At 54.2% G+C, this 20,879-nt stretch overlaps 2 protein-coding genes across 7 annotated transcripts in view; one reads left to right on the top strand and one right to left on the bottom strand.

Moving 5' to 3' along the window:
- Positions 1-53: 53 nt before the first annotated feature.
- SIRT2 (sirtuin 2) lies at positions 54-17,085 on the bottom strand. Of its 6 annotated transcripts, none has more exons than XM_025854287.2 (16): positions 16,728-16,828; positions 15,820-15,866; positions 12,756-12,804; positions 12,400-12,513; positions 10,067-10,108; positions 9,800-9,906; positions 9,619-9,675; positions 9,230-9,298; positions 4,640-4,769; positions 2,609-2,668; positions 2,271-2,326; positions 2,042-2,118; positions 1,902-1,953; positions 1,060-1,130; positions 883-949; positions 54-762 (listed from the first exon to the last, which is right to left on the bottom strand). In XM_025854287.2, the coding sequence occupies exons 1-16, from the start codon at positions 16,741-16,743 to the stop codon at positions 607-609; spliced, it is 1,170 nt and encodes a 389-aa protein (XP_025710072.1). In that variant the 5' UTR covers positions 16,744-16,828; the 3' UTR covers positions 54-606. The 6 variants fall into 6 exon arrangements, with proteins under 6 accessions (XP_025710072.1, XP_025710074.1, XP_073741221.1 ...); XM_025854289.2 differs by lacking the exon at positions 15,820-15,866 and adding an exon at positions 12,985-13,089 and having other exon boundaries at positions 16,728-16,782; XM_073885120.1 differs by lacking the exon at positions 15,820-15,866 and adding an exon at positions 12,985-13,085 and having other exon boundaries at positions 16,728-16,762.
- Positions 17,086-17,115: 30 nt separating this feature from the next.
- NFKBIB (NFKB inhibitor beta) overlaps positions 17,116-20,879 on the top strand; it is a 9,363-nt gene continuing 5,599 nt past the window's right edge. The window contains exon 1 of the mRNA XM_025854310.2: positions 17,116-17,377. Coding sequence (XP_025710095.1) covers positions 17,199-17,377 — 179 coding nt within the window. The 5' untranslated portion in view covers positions 17,116-17,198. The remainder of the gene's footprint in view (positions 17,378-20,879) is intronic.

Raw genomic sequence — 20,879 nt, 5'->3', positions numbered from 1 at the left:
CCTCCAGCTGCTGCTTTGTGTGCTCACGGAAAGGAACAGGGAGGCCGGATAGCTGATCGTTAGTTGTTTTTGTTTTTAATGTCTCCAATAAGCAACACTATCTGCCCCTCCCGGCAGGGGAAGTGGGTCCCAAAGGGAAGGGGTCCAGCACCCACTTTGGGAGTGGGAGGCACAGACTGGGGAGGCCTTCAGGCTCAGCTCCCCCCAGGGGGTGTTATGTCTGGAGGGCCCACACTCCACCCAGGGTACATTAGACTTGGCCGACTTGGCCACAGGCCCCCTAGGAGCAGTGGAGGGCATGGGGAGCCCTGGGGAGCCCCGGGGCCCCTGTCCAGAACAGTTAGGAGTTTAGCGGCAGCCCTGGCCCCGGAAGCAGTTAGAGATTAGGGGAGGTTGACCCGCACCCCGCGGCTGTTACAGCTGAGCTGCCCAGGCCTCGGCCCCTGGGTGCTGTTAGAGATTTGCCAGGGTCAGGGGGCTGGGACCCCAGTTTTGAGAGGGGGTAGTTAGGAGACTGGGGCAATGTTCTGAGCTCCCCAGACAAGAGCTGCAAGTTAGAGGGGGCCAGGGCTGGTGGCGGCTCTGCTGTCCCGGGAGGTGCAGCTGTCACTGGCCCTGCTCCCCCTCCATGGTCCTGGCCTCCTCCTTGGCAGGAGGTGCAGAATTCCCGGGGGAAGCTGAAGTGTTGGGGTTGGGGCTCCCTGACCCTGCCTGGGCATCAATGATGGCATGCTCCTTCCGGACGAGGTCCTCCAGCTCCTTCTGCAGGGGGCAAAGTTCACAGAGGTCAGAGGTCACCATGCATCATGGGGTCAGAGGACCTGTGGGGCAGGGGTCTAGGGACAGGGCTCAGGGTGGGCCGAGGTGGCCCAGACTCCTTACCTTCCATCCGAGGAGGTCGGCGAGGGCCAGGCAGCCCTGGTCACAGTCACCCAGCCAGGCCACGTCCCTGTGGGTGGGAGAGTCAGAGCTCCCAGGCTTGTCCCAGGCCCCTTCCCGCCCTGCCCGGTCCGAGCGCCTTCCCACCTCGGCTGTGACCCTCGCAGGCCCAGGACTCACCTGTAGGCCTTCTTGGAGTCGAAGTCCATGCCTCCTCCGAGGCCCATCATCATCCCCAGGAAAGGGTCAGTCTGTGGGGGAGAGGGAAGCTCAGAACACAGACCCGGGAGCCCGATGGGCTGGGGTGTGTTCCCTGCTCTGTGACTTCGCTCAAGTGACCTGGCCTCCCTGAACCTCAGTTTCCTTATCTGTAGAGTGGGGGCCATCACCAAACCGCTCCTAGCAGTGTGCTGTCAGCGGGTGAATACTTAGAAAGTGCTTAGGGGGCGCCTGGCCGGCTCTGTAGGTAGAGCATGCGACTCTTGATCTCAGGGTCGTGAGTTCAAGCCCCATGTTGGGTGTGGAGCCTACTGAAAATAAAAAAAAAAACACAAAATAAAATAAAACAAATTAAAAAAAAAAAAAAAAAGGAAGTGCTTAGAACAGCGCCTGGCACATGGCACGTTTGGCCTGTTCGAGGAACCATCCCTGCTGAGGGATGGGGGAGCGAGACCACCTCAGGAAAAGAGCCAAAAGCAGGAGTGGGCGCATCCCAGTGCTGGGCTGTGGGCCCTGGGTCCGGCTTGCCCTGACTCTTCACTTGAACAAAGCTAAGCATTCCTGTCCTGGCTTCAGTCACTTCAAGGTGGGGTTCTAGCCCTTGCTCAGAAGGGTCCCGAGTGACCCAGAGGCCTGTAGAATCAGAGTCCAGGTGACCTGGAATCTGACCCCTCTGGATTCTAGAACGCCTGGTTCTGAGCTGGGGGGTCCCAGTTTCCCAGGAAGCCAGTGAAAGGGAATGTGGGACCCGTGTGAGGAGGAGGAAGAGGGAAAATCAGAGGGGGCCTCAAAAGCCAACTCACCTGCCCAGTCTTCTCCTTGTTGATGAGCAGGCGTGGGGTAGAGAGGGGTGCCCTGGGGGATGGCGAGCTCAGTGGTGAGGACCTGTCCTGGCTCCCCCAGCCCCCAGCAGCCCCCCTCCCAGTCCCAACCCCCAACCTACTTGCTGATGAGGGATGCAAAGGGCTGCACCTGCAGGGAGGTACCCATGATGATGAGGAGATCCACCTTCAAGAAGTCCTATGAAGGGAGGGCAGCCAGTGAGGGCTCTGGAGGCTCAGCAGGGGCTGGGCTGCCTCCCGCCACCCCCCATCTGCAGCTAGTTGGGGAAGCCACCTGCCCCAGGGCCCGGCCCTGGCTGCCCCCACGTCAGGGAGCACGGGGCCACTTACTGACTGCATGCAGGAGAAGAACCTTGCTGGGAGGTTCTCACCGAAGAACACGATGTCTGAGGCATATGGACAGACAGACACAGGAAGAGAGGGTGAAATGGGAGGCAGAGTCAGGGTCAGAGAGAGAGAGAGAGAGAGAGGGCAGGAGCAGAAGGCAGACCCGAGGGCTGGGGTAGGAGCTGTGGAGCAGTGGGGACAGATCCGGGGCACTGGTCAGGGAGGGAGGGTGGCCCGAAGTGGGGTGGATGGGGCGTGTGGCCTTCTTGGGAAGGGGCTTATGGAGGGGTGGGGGTCCCAGCCCAAATCTCTCTGGGTTGGTCCCTGGCCCCGAGGCTCACCAGGCTTCACCACGCTGTGACATTTCTCACACTTGGGAGTCACCTCGGAGAAGATCTTCTCTGGGCGTGGAGAAGGGGAAGGGAGGGAAGGAGGTAAGCGACTCTGGGCTGGGGTCTGGGGCTGCAGCCAGCCTTCATTGTCCACAAATACACCTCAGTCGCTGGGGAGCCTCCTGGGGTGTTTGCCCTGCTCACCCTTCTCAGAGAGCTATCCCCCGCACCTCCTCCCACCCCCCAGGATTCCAGGGGGGCTCCACGCACCAGGCTACAGCTATGGACTTAAAGAATAAACACCAGAACAGACGATGAGCAGACGTTTGCCCTTTACAGGGGTAACTGGATCCCACCAACCCCTGACCTGGGCAATAAAGCTCTCCTAGTGGAGGGGCACCTGGGTGGCTCAGTCGTTAAGCGTCTGCCTTCAGCTCGGGTCATGATCCCAGGGTCCTGGGATCGAGCCCCACACTGGGCTCCCTGTTCGGCAGGAAGCCTGCTTCTCCCTCTCCCTCTCCCCCTGCTTGTGTTCCCTCTCTCGCTGTGTCTCTCTCTGTCAAATCAATCAATCAATCAATCAATCAATCTTAAAAAAAAAAAAAAAGCTCTCCTAGTGGGTCTTGGAGGGCAGCTCTATTTTATCCTGGGTGAGAGGCCTGGTGAGTCCCAGGCCTGGTGACAGAGAGAGGGAAGAATCTGCAGACGATCCTGGGATGGGGATACATCCTTAGGCCCAGCTGCTTCCCATCCTTGGGTTCTGGGACAGACACCTCCACACACACACACACACACACACACACACACACGCACCATCCTTAGGATAATCATGCTCCTTATCGCTTATTGATTAAGGAAGCTTGAAAAGCATTCTGTCACTTGCAACCAACCCACAGAATCCTGGCTTGTTTGTTCAGCTCTTCATTCATTCCTTCAACAAACATTTACAGAGCCCTGTTGTGATGTCTGTAAAGGAACTGAAAACATTTCGGCATTGACAGCGTTTAGGATTTTGTGGGGGCTGCACGCGCTATTGCTGTCAGGGACACATAAGGGGGTGGTGTTCATTGTCCATTCACCCCGGCTGCGCGCACTCGAGCTATTCTGGAAGGGTCACCCCAGCGGCGGTCAGCCGGCATCTAGGCAGAAAGGCCACCCTCCAGTGGCCCCACCACAAATGCCGCAGCTGTCGCTGTCTCACACGGACACCAGAGGCTTTGTGAAGTCAGCATAAAGAATGTCAGCAGTGGCTTGCCAGGGGTGAAATGCGGGGCTTCTGGGCAGCACAATGGATGTCAGACAAGATTCTCACTGGCATTCGAGAAATGTGGACTGGCTGACTTTCTCCCCCCTCTGTTCTGGACACTCTGCTCTTCCGTGAACTGGGACGCTGACTTCAACAAGCCCTGTTGTCTGCACCCCTAGGGACAGCCGCCAGCCCTTGTCCCTAGCCAGGCCTGTGTCCAGGTTCACATTCCATGGAGTCTGACTCACAGGCCGTTGGACCCTGTGCCGCTAGCTCAGTCCTGTCCAATATGGTGGTCACAGCCACGTGTGACTTTTAACACTGAAATTACTAAAAATGATGTAAAATTCCAAATTCAGATCCTTGGTACCGTTGGTTACATCTGTGAGTGGCCGAGAGCCACAGGCGGCAGTGGCCCCCATATGGGACAGCGCTGATCTGGATTCGAATGTCGTTGCGTTTGCCCACACAGGACCGTTGTGTAAGGTCAGGTCAGAGCCCTCGTGTAAGAGAGAGCTGGGGGCCTTGTGACCGCACAGAACAGACCATGTGCCCTTCTGGTAGCTTCTATGCCAACACACGTCTCTGCATGGCTGAGCTGGGTGTGGAGCTTGCTTCCATCATAACCCAGCTGTGAGTTGGTGTTGGGAGCAACGAAACCCCGAGGCCGCCTCATCTCCAGGGGCTGCCGTCGGCCACGGAGCAGGACGGAGTGGGTGCCCACCGCCTGGAGCCCCTGAGGAGCAGACAGTGGGCAGGAGGCCTGCCCTCGAGGATGACCTCCAGAGCCTCACCTTTCATCCAGCTGAGCGAGTACTCCCGTCGGCAGAGGGGGCTGATGCAGTGCGAGGTGTAGAAGGTGCCGTGGGCCTCCACCAGGTCCTCAGACTCCAGGCCCGCCACTCGCTCTAGCGTGTCTATGTTCTGGAGGGAGAGACGGAGGGAAGAGGCTCAGGAGTGAGACACAGCCCCCTCGGCGGCAGAAGGCAGAGCAGGGCGCTGCGAAGAGAAGCAAATGGCAGAGAGGGAGAAGGAAGGGAGGGAGAAGCAAGGGGCAGAATTTGCTCTATAAACTCATCTGCTCATTCTCAGGGGTCACCAAAGTGTGAAAGTCACAGATGGTTAAAGGTGGAGCACAAACTCATACCACCAGATGGAGTGTTTCTGCATAGTCAGGCCACTTTGTTTCCATTTTTCAGAAAACTTGTTTTTTTTGTTGGGACCACATGACGTTAGTGGCACCTGCCAGAAATTTGTTGGCATTGATGGACAAGCCTATAGTGGCTCTGTTGGAAATAGAGCGCCCTCAAATGTGGCATCCTTGTGCAGTACCCAACCTGCACAGCTGTCTGTGGCAGCCCTGGCTGAGCAGTAACACAAATAAGTGAATCAGGAGGGTTTATTTGGTTTTAATCACTGTTTTCCTAATCAGCAGTCGGGTTTCTTACTGTGGTCTGTTTCACAGACGGCACATTAACTGGCATTCTTTTAAGACGCGAATATATTCCTCATTAAACCAGCAAGACTATTCTTCCCTTCCACATAGACATATGTGCTCTCTCATTTTTCTTAAAGCATGCAGCACCCCCCCCCCCCCCCCCCCCGCAGCAGCTTTTGTTTGCCCGTGAGGAATGCTGCGGAGGCAGGTGCTGAAGGAGCCCCCAGCACGCGGGCAGATGCCACCCCGAGGCGGTTGGTCACGTGCAGCCCACAGCTGACCCAGCACAGCCTCCCTGAGACTCCAGGCACAACCGAAAGGGTTCTCTTTCAAGGGCAGATGGCCCCAACTGCTCTCTTCACTCCCTGCCAGCAATCAGCTTGTTCCCCAAACGTGCAGACAAGAGCCAGTGTTCCCAGACTCTCTCTGCAGCTTTTCCCCTCCCCCCCAGCATTAGCTTTGTCTTTGTTACTTGACTCAGTCTACAGCCCCCCTCACACGTGAGGAAGCAAGCAGTGTGCGTGCAAATAATTAAACAGCATGTAAAAGAACTACTGAGCCGCCTCTGTTTTTCCGAGGCCACTTCTGATAAAGAAACCACCAACGAGAAACGAATGCAGCTGTCCTGTATGTCCTGATATGGAAATGATCCCTCCAAGACGTTAAAAGGCACAGGAGAACAAAGGCTGTGGGAAAACTATACGTGAGGTGTGTATTTGTTTGCCTGTGTATAGAATATTTTTAAAGGTGATACAAGGGGCACCTGGGTGGCTCATCAGTTAAGAGTCTGCCTTGGGCTCAGGTCATGATCCCGGGGTCCTGGGATGGAGCCCCGCATCAGGCTCCCTGCTCGGCGGGGACCTGCCTCTCCCTCTCCCTCTGCCGCTCCCCCTGCTTGTGTGCTCTCTGTCTAATAAATAAATAAAATCTTAAAAAAAAAATAAAGGTGTTAGGAGAAGCCAACAACAGCAGTGGCGCCTAGGGAGGGAAGCTGAGGGCTGGGGAGTACGGCCCCAGGACGCCCTCTCCTAAAGGACAGGTGGTGATGAACACATGATGGTATGCGGCGAGTGACATGTGGCCTGGGTGTGTGGCAGCAAGCAGGGCACGGTGAGGATGGGCAGTGGCCACCCAGCTCCAGCCCAGTGCTCCCCCGGGGGACAGCCAGCTCTTCTCAATCTGCAGGAGGAGCCTGAAGTCCGGATTTTCAACTGAACTCTCTTGCTTTTTAAACCTTGGCTCCTTTTTTTGTTTCAGAACACTGTGTCCCCCTGATGGACACAAAGGCAACAGCGGTTTTGAAAAAGCATGAAGTTGGGGGCGCCTGGCTGGTTCACTAGGTAGAACAGAGCGTGCGACTCTTGAGCTCGAGGTTGGGAGTTTGAGTCCCACGTTGGATGGAGAGATTACTTAAAAATAAAATCTTGAAGGAAGGAAGGAAGGAAGGAAGGAAGGAAGGAAGGGAGGGAGGGAGGGAGGGAGGGAGGGAGGGAGGAAGGAAGGAAGGGCAGGAAGCTGCTATGTGGGTGAGGATTTGGAAGGGTCTTCCACACTGGAAGTTAAGTGAGAGAAAGCCCAGTACAAGCCCTACGTGTAGGGTAAATGCCATGAATATATTTAAAAGCTACTTTGCTGCAGAGATCGCAGGGGCTTGAGTGAACAGGGCAACTGTTTTCATGTTTGAATGGAGACTTGTATCTGGAGATAAAAATAGCGATCATACCTAGCTCCAGAAGTGCAACATCATCACAATCCAGAAAGAGGCGAAGACAGTGTGTTCCAGAAAACTGGGTCAGTGACTCAAAAAGTGGCTGAGGTTGACGGAGAGGGTGACAAGTTTTAAGAAAACAAACAAAGCGGTCTCCTGAAACATGAGAGTGGAACATTTTTTTTTCCCCCACGTTTGTCTGTTTTCTGTAATCGGCCGTTTTGCTGAGGTGTGTGCTGTTAAAGCCATGCATTCCCTGTTGCCAGTAGCGGAGACACGCCTGCACCTTTCCCACGGGCCCCAGAACGAACTGCTGCTGGCTTTCACAGAGAGGCAGCCCTGCCCGCTCTACCTTCCAAGCAGATTCCGAACCTGCACGCTTCTCCCCTCAGCGGCCCTCACCCTGGGCCAGCCTCCATCCTCTGCTCCGAACGTCACGGCAGCCTCCTCCTTGGTCTCTGCACCCCCGAGTTGTCCCCGACATGCAGTCAGAGGGACCCCTGCGTCAGGTCACGTCCCACCCTGCTCAGAGCCCTCCTGTGGCTCCCTCTCATTCAGCCCTTGCTGTGGCCCCAAGATTCCACATGGTCAGTCCCCGTCCCCTCCCTGAGCTCACCTCCTCCGTTCTCTCCTGCCGTTCTCTCTGCTCACTCGGATGCAGCTTCTCGAACATGCCAAATACAGTCTCACCTCAGGACCTTTGCCCCGGCTGTTCCCTTTGCCTGGAACCCACTCTCCCCCTAGATGATCCCGTGGCTCCCTCCGTCCCCTCCTAGAGGTCTTTGTCTAAATGCACCCTCCTCAGTGAGGCCTTCCCTGATGCCTGTTGACAACAGCATCCCTCCCCCCGCCCCAACACTTCTAATTCCCTTTCGGGCTTAATCGTGCTCCACAGACCCCATCACACCCTAGCTGTGCTTCCCACCCGTGCTGTCCACTGTCTCTCTCCCCACAGCAGACTGTCAGCTCTAGGAGGGCAGGGATATCGCCACCAGCAGGGCCTGACGCGGGCTTGGCACTCAGTAAGCACTTATGACAGAAGATGATGACACGGGGCCGCAGCGCGGATTCCATGAAATCACGCACAAGGGAGCCCTTGGCTTGGAGTGAGCTGTGTGTGTCGTGTCTGAGCCACGTCCCGTGGATAAAATGGACTCTGGGAAGAAAGGTCAGGTTTATCCTGAGCTGGGGCTCGGCCCGGAAGGAGGAGGCTGTCCTTTCTCAGGCCACCACCTCCAGTTCTAGGCAGCGGGCTCCTGCCCCCGTTTGAGAAATCTGGACTTAAAAGAAATTCATCCTCCCCCTGGTGGCAGCTTCTCAGGCTGGCAGGCTCCAAATTGCCAGGTGCAGGAAGAAAATGTTAGAATGCCCGTTTATCTTCAAGTATTCTCTCTCTCTTCTATAATTTTGGGTTCTGAGGTATCATTTTTTTTTAAGATTTATTTATTTATTTTAGAAGGAGAGAGAGAGAGTGAGCGAGCACACAGGGAGGGGAAGGGCAGAGGCAGAGGGAGAGAAAGTCTCAAACAGACTTCAGTCTGAGCGAGGAGCCTGACGTGGGGCTCGATCTCAAAACCCCGAGACCATGACCTGAGCCGAAATCAAGAGTGGGGCGCTCAACCGACTGAGCACCCAGGAGTGCCCTGGGGGGTCATTTACAACATGATATAACATGATATGACAGCTGTTACTGGCGCTGTGTAATTTCAGTACGTATTCACGTGCATTCATAAAACACCACATTCCTAAATCAAAGGTAGGGGCGCCAGTTTTTACGGTGAGGGGTGCGAGACGCCCAAAATGTCTTGCTGGCTAATCCAGAAGCCCACAACGTGAGCTGTCCTTGCCAGCGAGCTCCAGGGCAAGGCCCTTGGCTCAGCACCCGACACGGATGAGCCATGGCCCGTGTCACACGTGAGGCCTTTGTGCAAATTCTAAAAAGATGCCCCTTCCTTAAGACTCCCCATCTGCCGGTTGGAAAGCGGTCACAGTGTGCTGATTTTGTCAGCTCCGGTCACCCGGTGGCCATGTGCTGAAAACCCTAACAGAACAGGAAATCTCCACTGCAAATGGTGGCCCCTCACACGTGAGGTCCCTTGCCCCCGCACTCAGGATGGCGCTGAGCGGAGCTCCCTGCCATGTCACCACACACCTGAAGGGCGGGGCTCTTCTGGCCTCTGCTTTACAGAAGGGGAAACTGAGGCCGAGGGGGGGTGTGCAGTGCCCACGGCCGCCTACCTGCGTGTAGCAGCGCAGCAGTAGCTCCTTCTCCTTCAGCAGGCGGATGAAGTAGTGACAGATGGTCGGCTGGAGGGGAGCAAGCGGAACCACGCCGGTCGTGACGGAGCCCAGGGGCCATGCATCGCCACCGGCCGGGAAGTGTTCCAGGCGCTCTGGCTGGTTTACCTCATGGAATCATCACTAGCCCCATTTCTCAGATGGGAAAACGGAGGCTCAAGGTCACAAGAGCAGGAAATGAGGGACCAGGAGGTGGACCCAGGTGGCCCGGAGCCCAGGGCCTTCATGACCACGTGACACTTGTCTGAAGGGCCCCAGAGGAAGCCTTTCCCATGCCTGCTGTCCCCCCAAGCTTTCCTGTGCCCCACCCCTGGCAAAAAGGAGCTCACCTTGAACTGCCCAGGATAGAGTTCCTTGGCAAGAGCAAAGAAGGGCTCTGGGTGTTTCTGTGGGAGAGAGAACCGGAGGGCTGGTGGGCATCCAGATGCCCCTGGTGAGCTGAGAGCTGGGGTCAGGCGATCCCCACCCCTCCCTCACCATTACAGACATTCCTGCCTGGGGAGCACATACCTTGAAGTAGCCAATCTCAAAGATGGCCTCCGGGTAGGGAAGATGGTACTTCTCTAGGTTGGCATAGAGGCCCGTGGATGGGGAGCGGAAGTCAGGGATGCCGGCGGCTGGGGGAGGTGGGGCAGGGAGCAATGGGTCAGGGACCTCGGGCCCATCTATACCCCATCAATCCCCCCCAATCAAGGGCTCAGACACGGCTTCCCCCAGTCCCTGGATTGGGGTCCCCCAACATGACGGTGGCTACTGGGGGGGAGGGGACGCACTTACACGTGGAGATCCCAGCTCCCACCAAGCAGATGACCCTGCGACCTGGAGGAGAGGAGTTTCTGCATCATATGACAGTGCGCTCAGCCCCAAAATAACAGCACCCATCACAGCCCCTGACGCCATTCTCAGTGCCAGGCCCCACGGCGGGCATTTCAGATGCATGAATGGTCTTCCCAATCATCTTGGGGGGGTGTATTAACACCCCCACTTTACAGATGAGAAAACCAAGGCTCAGATAGAGGAAGGATCATGCAGTCAACTGGTGGCAGAGTCAGCATGGAGACAAAGAATTTACTATTTCAAATTATACCAAATTAGACAGATTCGAGAAACGGCCACTTGGAGAGAAGTTTCCCCTCCTAACTAGATCTAGACAAAAACGTATGAGCTCTTAGAGAGAAGGCTGGGGGCAGCGGTGGGGGTTCCCCCCACCCAGAAGAGCTACATGTTATTGTAGAAATCTCTGGCTATGCCTCACCTTTTGGACACAATCTTGAATGACCATCTATTTCTAGCATGTTCCTTCAGCATATTCCTTTCCTCTATAATCAAACACGCATCAGCCACCGAAGTCTGATGAAGACCAAAGATTTGCCCCTCTTGGCCCTCACCCAGTGAACAGCAGGTAGATAAGAGGGCTTCAGATCTTGGCTCTCCTGCTCACCAGCGGGGCGGGGGAAGGGGTCTTAGTTCAGATCTCCCCTCTGGGCTTCCGCTTCCTGCTCTGTAAAATGGGCCTAATTACAGTACTGACTTCATGGGGCTGTCAAGAGAATGAATTCATTCGTGTAAAGCTTAGACCAGTGCCCGGCACTGAACGGACCCTATAGATGTGTCTGCTATTATTCTTTGAGTCAGCTGCACTTCTTGAGACCCAGGACTTGTACGCGTATAAGCACTTCACTCCGTTTCCTCCCGGCTTTCAGAAAAGAGGTTGGGAGGGTGTGGTAGGAGTCCCATCATTTCCCAAGCACACGGGGCTGTGCAGAAATAGCCCTGTTGCCTCGTCAGCTGCTGGCGGGCAGCCCTGCCACGGGGGACCCTGGCATCTGCCTGTCAGCTGATGGTCAGGCACAAGTGTGAGGCCTGTGAACTAGGGACTTCTGGGGTAACCTGTGCAAGGGTGACGAAGCCCTCGGCTTTGTCTCGGGGCTGCCATCGGACCGGGGCCAGCTGGACCCAGCTGGGGCCACGTGGGAGGGAGCATGTGCTCTGGATTCAGGAGCCCTGCCTGCCTCTTACCAGATGTGTGACCCTGCATGGAGTCACAACCTCTCTGGGCCTCCGCTTCCTCCTCTGTCCAGACCACACCTATCGAGTGCCTAGCCCAGTGCCTGGCAAATGGGGACGGCTCAGTTAACTGTTGTTCTTCGCTGTGCCCCTCATAGGCAGCCTCGTGAGCCAACTGTCCGTCCCAAAACCCAAGTGCGGGAGGATGGAAGCAACCAGAGCTTTGCGGCCATTGCCTGTGCTGTCTTTGGGGGAGGAGATGTCTGCAGACAGCTGCCCGGCCCGGCCTGGGAGAGGGAGGCTCAGGGCAGCAAGCCTGGACGCCTGAGCAGGGAGACGGCAGCAGCTGGAGGACAGGGAAACGGGAGAAGACGTTCTCAACAAAAGCCTGTTCAGGGCCCTCAAAGGGTCGATTGTTCTAGTTGAGGACTGCCGAGGGCCCGGTGTCTCGGACTCTGGTGACCTCAACTTGCAGCAAGGAACAGAAATGGCATGGTGACCTAGTAGAGAGGCACCTCCATAGCACCCCGAAACGCGCCTCCTGTGATAGTCACAGGGCACGCGGCTCTTCCGGGCCCTCTTCCGGGCATTTACGTCTCTACTCAGGTGTTGCACCCCTCAGGACCCTATGGGGTAATTACTGTTGGTATCACCTTCAGGCTGTCAAACACGTCTGGCCAATCAGCAATGGAGGTGTGACCCACGCCTGGCCAATCAGAGACACGGTGGTTGGTTTGCGGCAGGAGCGTGACCCAACCTGGTCCAATTGGGGCCCATCTCTGCCCTTTCGCTTGAACCCCTGGAAGGAGATACTAGGCTGGTGGAACTGACACTCGGTCAGTGTCAGGTCCCTTCCACCTCAACACAGAAAAGCTGCGCCAGAGGGGGTTAAGATTCTTGACAACACGGAAACCTCTGAATCCAGCCACGCTTAACGCTGGATTTTAGTTAGAGGGTCAATACTCCCTTTTTGGCCTAAGCCTGGTGGAGCTGGGTTTCTTGTTACTTGGAAGCAAAAGGTGTGATGGTTCAAGTGGCGGCGGCTGAGAAGTCACTTGGGGCCCGGGGCCGGGCAAGTGGCGCAAGGCAGGGCGGGGACTCACAGCGCTCGCTCTGCATGTAGCGCGTCACCCCTTCCAGGGTCAGGTCGTCCAACAGACGCTCCTTCTGGGTGCCCAGGCCCAGTGTCTGGGAGAAGAAATTCCGCAGGAAGTCCACTGGCCAAAAAGCAGAGCGAGAACAGCAGGGTGGGCGTTCAGTTGGGGTGCACTGGGGCCCCGAGTGCCCCTGCCCCAGACAGCCCTGGGATCCCCCACCCTCCCACAACCGGGGACCTCTAGGTTGCATTGCACCCAATATACATACTCTGACTGTCACCCTCAGTGGGGGTGAGGGGTAGCAACTACATCCCTGCCCTAAACCGCTCCTCCAGAACCCCACTCCCAAGGAAGGTACTCACTCTCGGCTTCTCCGCCTGCAGCTCCTTCCTCAGTGTCTGAATCTGAGTCCTGGAAGGGGCGGGGGTGGGGTGACCAGGCCCCAGAAGTGGGGTTAGGCAGGGAGGAGAGGGGAGGGTGGCACCCGGGTCTGGGGGGAAAGGCTCCGGCTGGGAGTGGGCCCAAGGAAGAGAGGGGTGGTCCGGGGGCCAGTGTGCTTGGGCTCTGGGATGGGCTGCATGGGGCAGAAACCTGGTCCTGCTCTTGAGGAGCGTCAGTTCTTTGCTGTTCTGAGTCTGATGCTCCTCATCTTGGAAACGGAGCTCAGAGGAGGTGGCACGGCCATCAGAGGGCTATCTGGGATGACACGCGTTAACCCAGGGGAGGTGCTCTGCGCAGTACCCAGTGGGGTAAGCGCTTGGGAAGTGCTGACATTGCCCGGTGTCCCGAGCCCTTGCCTTGCAGCCCTGCCTGTCCCCTGCGGCGTGGGCCCGCTGCCCTCCTCACCACAGCCACTCCTGTGAATGATGCCAGTGGAAACGCCCCCGTCCTCCCCCTGGGGCCCTCAGCGCTCCTGCCTGGAGCCCTGGACGCCACCTGTCCAGCCCCTCCGTGTCATTATCTAGCGTCATTATCCACTCCGCCGCTCAGCCAGGCTCCCAGATGGCCGGTGCTAGACTCTGTCCTGGGCCCTCCCTACCTCCTCTCTCCACCTTCCCTGGGCTAGCTCCCTCATCTGTGCCAATGGTCTTGGCCTAGCCATTGATAATGCCACCTCCTAGTCCCCAGATCCGGGGTTCCCACAGCCTCCTGGATGCCTCCTCCTAAGTGACTCCTGGCCTCCCTTTCCCACCACATTTCAAACTGGGCTTTAGCGTCTCTCCTAAACCTGCCCCTCCTCCTAGGCCCCATCTCAGTGTGGCTTCTGTCCCCCAGTCTTTGTCTCCCTCTCCTGCCCTCCCATCATAATGTGTCCCCTCTCCGGGGCTCTATCTGGTCCAGCCTGTACTCCCTCCGGGGGCCCTGTCCTGGCCTCCTCCCTAAGCTCCCAGCCTCAGCCTCCACCTCTGATGGACTCTACTGCCCTCTGGGTGATGGCCTGGCTGTGTCGGCCCACCCCGCCCTCCGCTCCAAGCGCCCCTCTTGCTGGCTTCTTCAGTCTAACCATCCAATCGCCAACAGCTATGGAGTCCGCCATGACGTCAGCTCCAAGATGGTGGGATTTTTCATCTTTACCCATGGACGCCCAGCACCAAGAACAGCGTCTGGCCCCTGGCAGGATCTCCAGAACTAACCATCACTGAACGAATGGATACTTGCTGTGTGCTACACCAGGGCTGGGCCCTGCAACAGACCTCACAAAAACACAGTTCTGACTAACGCACTCTCCTGCCTAAAACCCCTCCAGTGACAGACTCCCCCATCATTCTCTGCTCTGGTTTCAAGCCTTTTTGAATAGGAACTGCTCTTCCAAACATGTTTAAATTTTTTAATTGCTTTTCCATAAGCTTTGCAAAAACTTTGACCATTAGACCATGTGTGACTTGAGGCACTTGCCTCTAGTTCCCTCACCCACCCTGGTCACGATGACCACCCTTAACAGTACAGTGGTAATGACTCTAGATTTTTTTCTCTGCACATAAAACTCATTCGTTTTCCAGAAATGGGTCATGCCATAGTACAACGTCTTCCGTCTTCCGCAGAACAATATACTATAGAACCACCTTGTCCTTTAAAAAAACTACATAGTGTTGCATTGTAAGGATGAGCCATAGTTCATTTAACCCGCCTACTGACGGCCACTTGGGCTGTTTCCAGTGTTGCCCTTATCACAGACAATGCTGCAATTTACACCCTCAAATCTCTCTTTCTGGGACTGAGGATCCCTTTTTAACATTAAACCTTTCTCTGTGACAGTGGCTGAGCCCCGGCATCCAGGCGAGGGAGAAGCCCCGGCCTGACAGGAAGCTTTCAGCCCCTCAGTGTGGCCCTGCTGTGCATCTGTCAGGGGCTTGCATCTCAGCTTCTGCACTGCCCTACATCTGAGTGGCGATCTCGCGTCTCTGGGAGGGTTGGCAGCCTTGCAGGCCGCAGACAGCGAGGCTCTGTGGGAGGACTCAGGGGCCCTGTCCAGCATGTGGGAACAACTTGGCCTAAGGGGGAGCTGGAGGTGCTGCTGGGGCCTTCAGGTCTCTGTGAGGCGGCCTGGCTACCTCTTCCTGAAGTTTCTGGAAGGCAACCTGCAGGGTGCTGTGGGTTGCAAAGTGGTCCCTGCTCTTCTAGCAGGGGGACCAGAGGACAAGTTACGTAACAGCTCTGCCTCAGATTCCTCATCTGTAAAATGGTCCCAGGAGGCCTTGCCCCCCCCTGCAAGGGATTCTGGGAAGATGAAATGAAATGATGTACATAAAGCACTGAGCGGAGTACCCAGCTGGTATAAGTACTCAATAAATGCTAACCTCGGCTATAATTAGCTAACCACCCCCAGCCACCAGGCTAGTGACCATATCATACCCTTCATGCCCCCCAGTCTTTGCACAAGCTGTGCACTCTGCATGGAACGCCATTTCTCACCCTGCCTAAGACAATTCTAAGTCACTCTTCACTTACTGTGAGGTGTCTGCACCTCAATCTGACTCCTAGGCCAGCCTGTGGGTTCGCCCAGGGAACGGACCGGCTGGAGTCTCTGTGACCCCACAGAGTTTACTCTGCCTTGAGCTACTTTCATAATCACCCTGGAGGGTCATTTCCAGTCACCTGTCCATGAGATTTGTGTGTTCAGGGACCAAATCGGATGCCCGTCTCTTCCAGGCCCAGCATAAATGAGGTTCAGAAAGGATAGGGGGAGGGAGCAAGGAAAGAGAAAAGTTTGGGAGGGCAGGCCTGGAGTTGAGGCTGCACACCCTTCTCTGACGGTCCCCAGAATCCACCATTCCCCAGGAGGCTGAACCAGGAGTTGGGGCAAGGGACTGGGGCAGTGAGCTGAGGGCCCTGGGGTAACTGTGTCCCCTTTGCCACCTCCCCCCGGTGTGGGGTGCGGGAACAAGTCCATCTCTCTCCTTCCCTCCACCCTTCCCCAAATCTCACCTGAGCCTCCTGCACCTTCCCTGCCTGGGTCTCCAGAGGGTCAGAGGCTGGGGGAGGAGGGGGAGCAGACGTGGTTACAGTGGGGGGCATGGTTAAGTTGGAATGAAGGGCTTCAAAGCAGAGGGGCAGGGGGCAAGAAGACCCACCAAGCTAATTACACTGGGGTGGGAGGTGGGGGTAAAAGTGGAGTAGAGGAAGGGAGGGGATGGGGAAAAGTAGACCATATTAGAATAGACAGTGCTGTCAGGAGAAGTGGTTAGTGAGGGACAAGGAGGCTGGGGCTGGAAGGTTTAGGAGAGGGAGGAGAAAGCAAAGCATACAGGGCATGCGGGAAGACTTAGAAGTGAGGAAGGAAATAGTGTGTGTGTGCGTGCGCGCGCGTGTGTGTGCAGGGAGGGTTAGGTTTACTAACAGAGGGAAATTTAAAAAGGAAGAGAGGAGATAAGAAAATACTCTGAGTAGAGACGGGTTTAGGAGAGGAGGTGCAGTGGGGATGGCATGTTTAGGAGGGGCACAGGAACTAGAGGGAAGAGATAGGAGAGGGGCACCAGGGGTCCGCTAGCATCCTACAGTTCCGCCTAACAACCAGGTACCCTTAGCAACCGGGTCCGCGGCAACCTAAGTCCTTAGCAACGAGGGTCCTCAGCAACCAAGGTGCGAGAAACACGCGATCATTAGGAATTTGGGGGACGTGGCAAACGGACCCTTAAAAGCTCGCGACCCAGAAACCCACCAACCTAGCAAGATGGATCACTTAGCAACGACCCTCCACCCCCGCCCCGAATCCCACTCCCCGCCATGCAGCCCCAACCTCCAGCCCCACCGTGCCCCGCCTCGGGCCCCGGGGCCTGCAGCCCTCCGCCAGGCCCCGGCGCGGCCCGACCCTCCCACCGGGGCCCCCGACTCACGGTCCGGCTCGGCCATGGGCGCGGGGCGGGGGCCCTCGGGGCTGTCACCGACGGCTCTGTCCCGTGACGGCACCGGAAACAGGAGGGGCAGAGATAGGGCAAAGAACTACAACTCCCAGCAGTCATCGAGGATGCAGACGGGTTTTTCGCACAGCGTCCGGCGCGCGCCGCTCTTATGTTAGGAAGCCGCGCGAGGGCCGGACTACGAGTCCCAGAGTGCTCCGCGCAGGCAGCCATGTTGGTGAAGGGCGGCCGGAAAATGTGGGAATGGGTAGAGAGCCGCAGTCCATCTGAATACTCTGATTGGGCGTAGTGTGGTAAGTGGGAGGGACGTGTACCCTTTGGCTCACTCTGATTGGATGAGTCAAGGGGGAGTGTTGGGGAATTCCCCGCAGGGCGGAAGCGCCAGGGCCTCAGGCAGAGCCTAGCTACAGGCGGGCGGCCGCTGGGGCCCCTGAGGCTTCGGGGGCCATGGCCGGGGTCGCGTGCTTGGGGAAAGCTGCGGAGGCCGACGAATGGTGCGACAGCGGTCTGGGCTCTCTGGGTCCGGACGCAGCAGCCCCCGGAGGACCGGGGTTGGGCGCCGAGCTGGGCCCGGGGCTGTCGTGGGCGCCCCTCGTCTTCGGCTACGTCACTGAGGATGGGGACACGTGAGTGAACTTTAGGCTGCCAGACCCGGCCCTAGGATCCGACGTCGGATTCCCTATTAGTCTCTGGCCCCGGCTTCCTCACCTTTCACTCCTAAATCTAACTTCTGATGCTCGACTTTCTGACCTCTAACCCCCAAGTCCTAACCTTTAGTAAAACCAATCTCCTATCCAACTCTGACCCTAACCCCTTAATTTCTCTGACCTTCCTTTCTTGAACTGCGGTTCATCGAGCTCCACATCCCTATCCATTGATTTACGGACCCTAGTCCTGAGACTTTCGTTAGAGCTGTGTTCAGACAGGCCCCTCCTGACCTCCTACCTCCAAATACGATCCTTGATCCTCAGCTCCTGATTCATGCGCCTTGAACTTGTATTTCCAAAATTAATACTTGGCCTTGACTCTAAGATTCTACCTTCTGAGCACTGATCTTCAGATCTTACATTCAAAGAGAAAATGTAAGCTCCACGAGCAGGGATTGATTGGTGTTTAATGTTTATTGAACACTACCACCTTCCAGGCCCTTTTTAGGTGCTGTGATAAAGCAGTGAAGAAAACAAACAAAAACTTACATCCTTGTGGAGTTTACATTCTAGGGTAGGTATATAGACAGAAGGACAGACAGACTGACAGGAAGGAAGGGAGGGAGGGAAAACAAGGAGAGACAAGGAACGAAAGAAAGGGGCAGAGAAGGAAAGGAAGAAACAAAGAAAAATGAAAAACAATATACAAGAAAGGCAGAAAAATGGTGTGTCTGAAGGGAGTAAGTTCTTTGGGGAAAAAATAAAGCAGCAAATCGAGACCAGTAGATCATCTGGGGCAGGGCTCTCGGGGTAGAAGGAACAAGAGTTGTAAGGGCCCATGAGGGATTGCACTGGGGTTTTTTGTGTATTGCTTTTGCTGTTCTATCCACAGTGACTAAACAGTGCTTGACCTATAAGAGGCACTCAGGAAATAGTGATCTTTTCAAAGACCCCCGCTTAGGTTTCAATAATTTTCTTTATTGGTTTTCTGCTTTTTATTTCATTGATCTCTGTTCTGATTTTCATTATTGCCCTCTTCTGCTTACTTTGGGTTTAATTTGTTCTTTTTTTTTTTTTTTTTTTTTTTTTTTTTTTGTTTTTACTTTGGGTTTATTTTTTTCTTTTTTTTTTTTTTTTTTTTTAGTTTCTTAAGATGGCAGCTGAGATCATTTTGAGACTTTTCTAGTATAGTTGTTTCATGCTGTAAATTTCCCATAGTAATGCTTTAGCAGTCTCTCACAAATTCTGATATGCTGTGTTTTCATGTTCATTTAATTCAAGATACTTTGTAGTTTCTCTTTTGATTTCTTCTTTGGCCAGTGGATTATTTAGAAATATGTTATTTAGGGGTGCCTGGGTGGCGTAGTCGGTTGAGCGTCTGACTCTTGGTTTCCGCTCAGGTTGTGATCTCGGGGTCCTGGGATGAGCCTCCCCGTTGGGCTCTATGCTCAGTGTGGAGTCTGCTTGGGATTCTCTCTCCCTTTTCCTCTGCCCCTCCTGCTTGTGCTCTCTCTCTCTCTAAAATAAAGGAATAAATTTTTTTTTTTAAGATTTATTTATTTAGGGGCGCCTGGGTGGCTCAGTCATTAGGTGCCTGCCTTCGGCTCAGGTCATGATCCCAGGGTCCTGGGATCGAGCCCCACATCGGGCTCCCTGCTCAGTGGGGAGCCTGCTTCTCCCTCTCCCACTCCCCTGCTTATGTTCCCTCTCTCGCTGTGTCTCTCCTTGTAAAATAAATAAATAAAATCTTTTAAAAAATTATTTATTTATTTTGGGGGGGTAAGGGCAGAGGTGAGGGAGAGAGAAACCCAAGCAGGCTCTGTGCGGAGCCTAATGCAGGGCTTTCATTGACCCTGAGATCCCATGACCCTGAGATCACGACCTGAGCTGAAACCAAGAGTTGGTTGCCCAATCAAATGCCACCCAGATGCCCCTAAAGAAATTAAAAAGAAGAAGAAGAAGAAGAAGAAGAAGAAATATGTTATTTGGTTTCCAGATAGTTGGAAAGTCTTCCAAATATCTTTCTTTTATTGATTTCTAATTTAATTCCATCGTAGACCAAGAGGATACTTTGTATGACTTGAATCCTCTTAAATTTATTGAGAATTATTTTATGGTGCTGAACATGTGTGTACTTGAAAAGAATGGGTATTCTGCTGTTGTTAGGTGTAGTGTTCTCTAAATGTCAGTTAGAGGTCCTATTGGCTTATAGCTTTACCATAGTTTTATATAGCCTTGCTGATGATTTCTATCTCCTTTTTCTATCACTTATTGCGGGGGGGCATTGAAATCTCCAACAGTCATTGTGGATTTGTCTGTTTCTCCTATGCTCTGTTATTAGGGGCACAAATGTTTAGAATTATTATGTTCTCTTGCTTAATTGACCTCTTTATCATTATGAAGTAACCCTCTCTATACCTATAGAGTAATATTCCTTGCTCTAAAGTCTAGTCTGATATTAAAATACTCACTGCTGCTTTCTTTTGACTAACTGCTGTTAGCATGGTATATCTTTTCCCACCCTTTTATTTTTAACCTATCTTTTAATACTTATATTTAAAGGGTGTTACTTGTAGGGAGCATATATAGTTGGTTTTGCTTTTTTATTCAGTCTGACAATTTCTGCCTTTTAACTGAAATGTTTAGACCATTTACATTTAATTATTGATAGAGGCATGCTTAAGTTTATCATCTTATTGCTCATTTTCTACTTAACACCTCTTCTTTGTTTACCTTTTCTTTTCTACCTTCTTTTGGAACCTGTAAATTTTGTCCCGTTGTATTCTTTTGTTGGCTCATTAGCTTTATTTATTTAAGGTTTTATTTATTTTTATTTTATTTATTTTAGCAGGGGGGAGAGGGAGAGAGAATCTCAAGCAGACTCCCCACTGAGGGTGGAATCCGATGCGGGGTGTGATCTCACAACCCTGAGATCATGACCTGAGCTGAAATCAAGAGTCAGACACTTAACCGACTGAGCCACCCAGGCGCCCCTTAAGATATTGTTTTTATGTAATCGCTACACCCAACATGGGGCTTGAACTCACAACCCCGAGATCAAGAGTCACATGTTTTACCGACCGAGCCAGCCAGGAGTCCCTGGCTTTATTAGCTTTAACTCTTTGTTCTGTTGTTTAAATAGTTGGCAAACTGTGGTCTCCAGGCAAAATCTAAAGCCATCCATCTGCTTTTGTATGGCTGTAAGCTATGAATGGTTTTTACATTTTTAGTTATTTTTATTTATTTATTTATTTATTTATTTATTATTTATTTATTTATTTTTAACGATTTTATTTATTTATTTGACAGAGAGAGACACAGCGAGAGAGGGGACACAAGCAGGGAGAATGGGAGAGGGAGAAGGAGGCTTCCCACTGAGCAGGGAGCCCTATGTGGAGCTCGATCCCAGGACCCTGGGATCATGACCTGAGCCGAAGGCAGACGCTTAATGACTGAGCCACCCAGGCGCCCCATTTTTTTT

The sequence above is a fragment of the Callorhinus ursinus genome, unplaced genomic scaffold (assembly GCF_003265705.2).
Source record: "Callorhinus ursinus isolate GAN/ISIS: 27379988/994484 unplaced genomic scaffold, GSC_fseal_2.0 scaffold61, whole genome shotgun sequence".
Lineage (NCBI taxonomy): Eukaryota > Metazoa > Chordata > Mammalia > Carnivora > Otariidae > Callorhinus > Callorhinus ursinus.
This window is presented reverse-complemented; position numbering and strand designations above follow the sequence as displayed.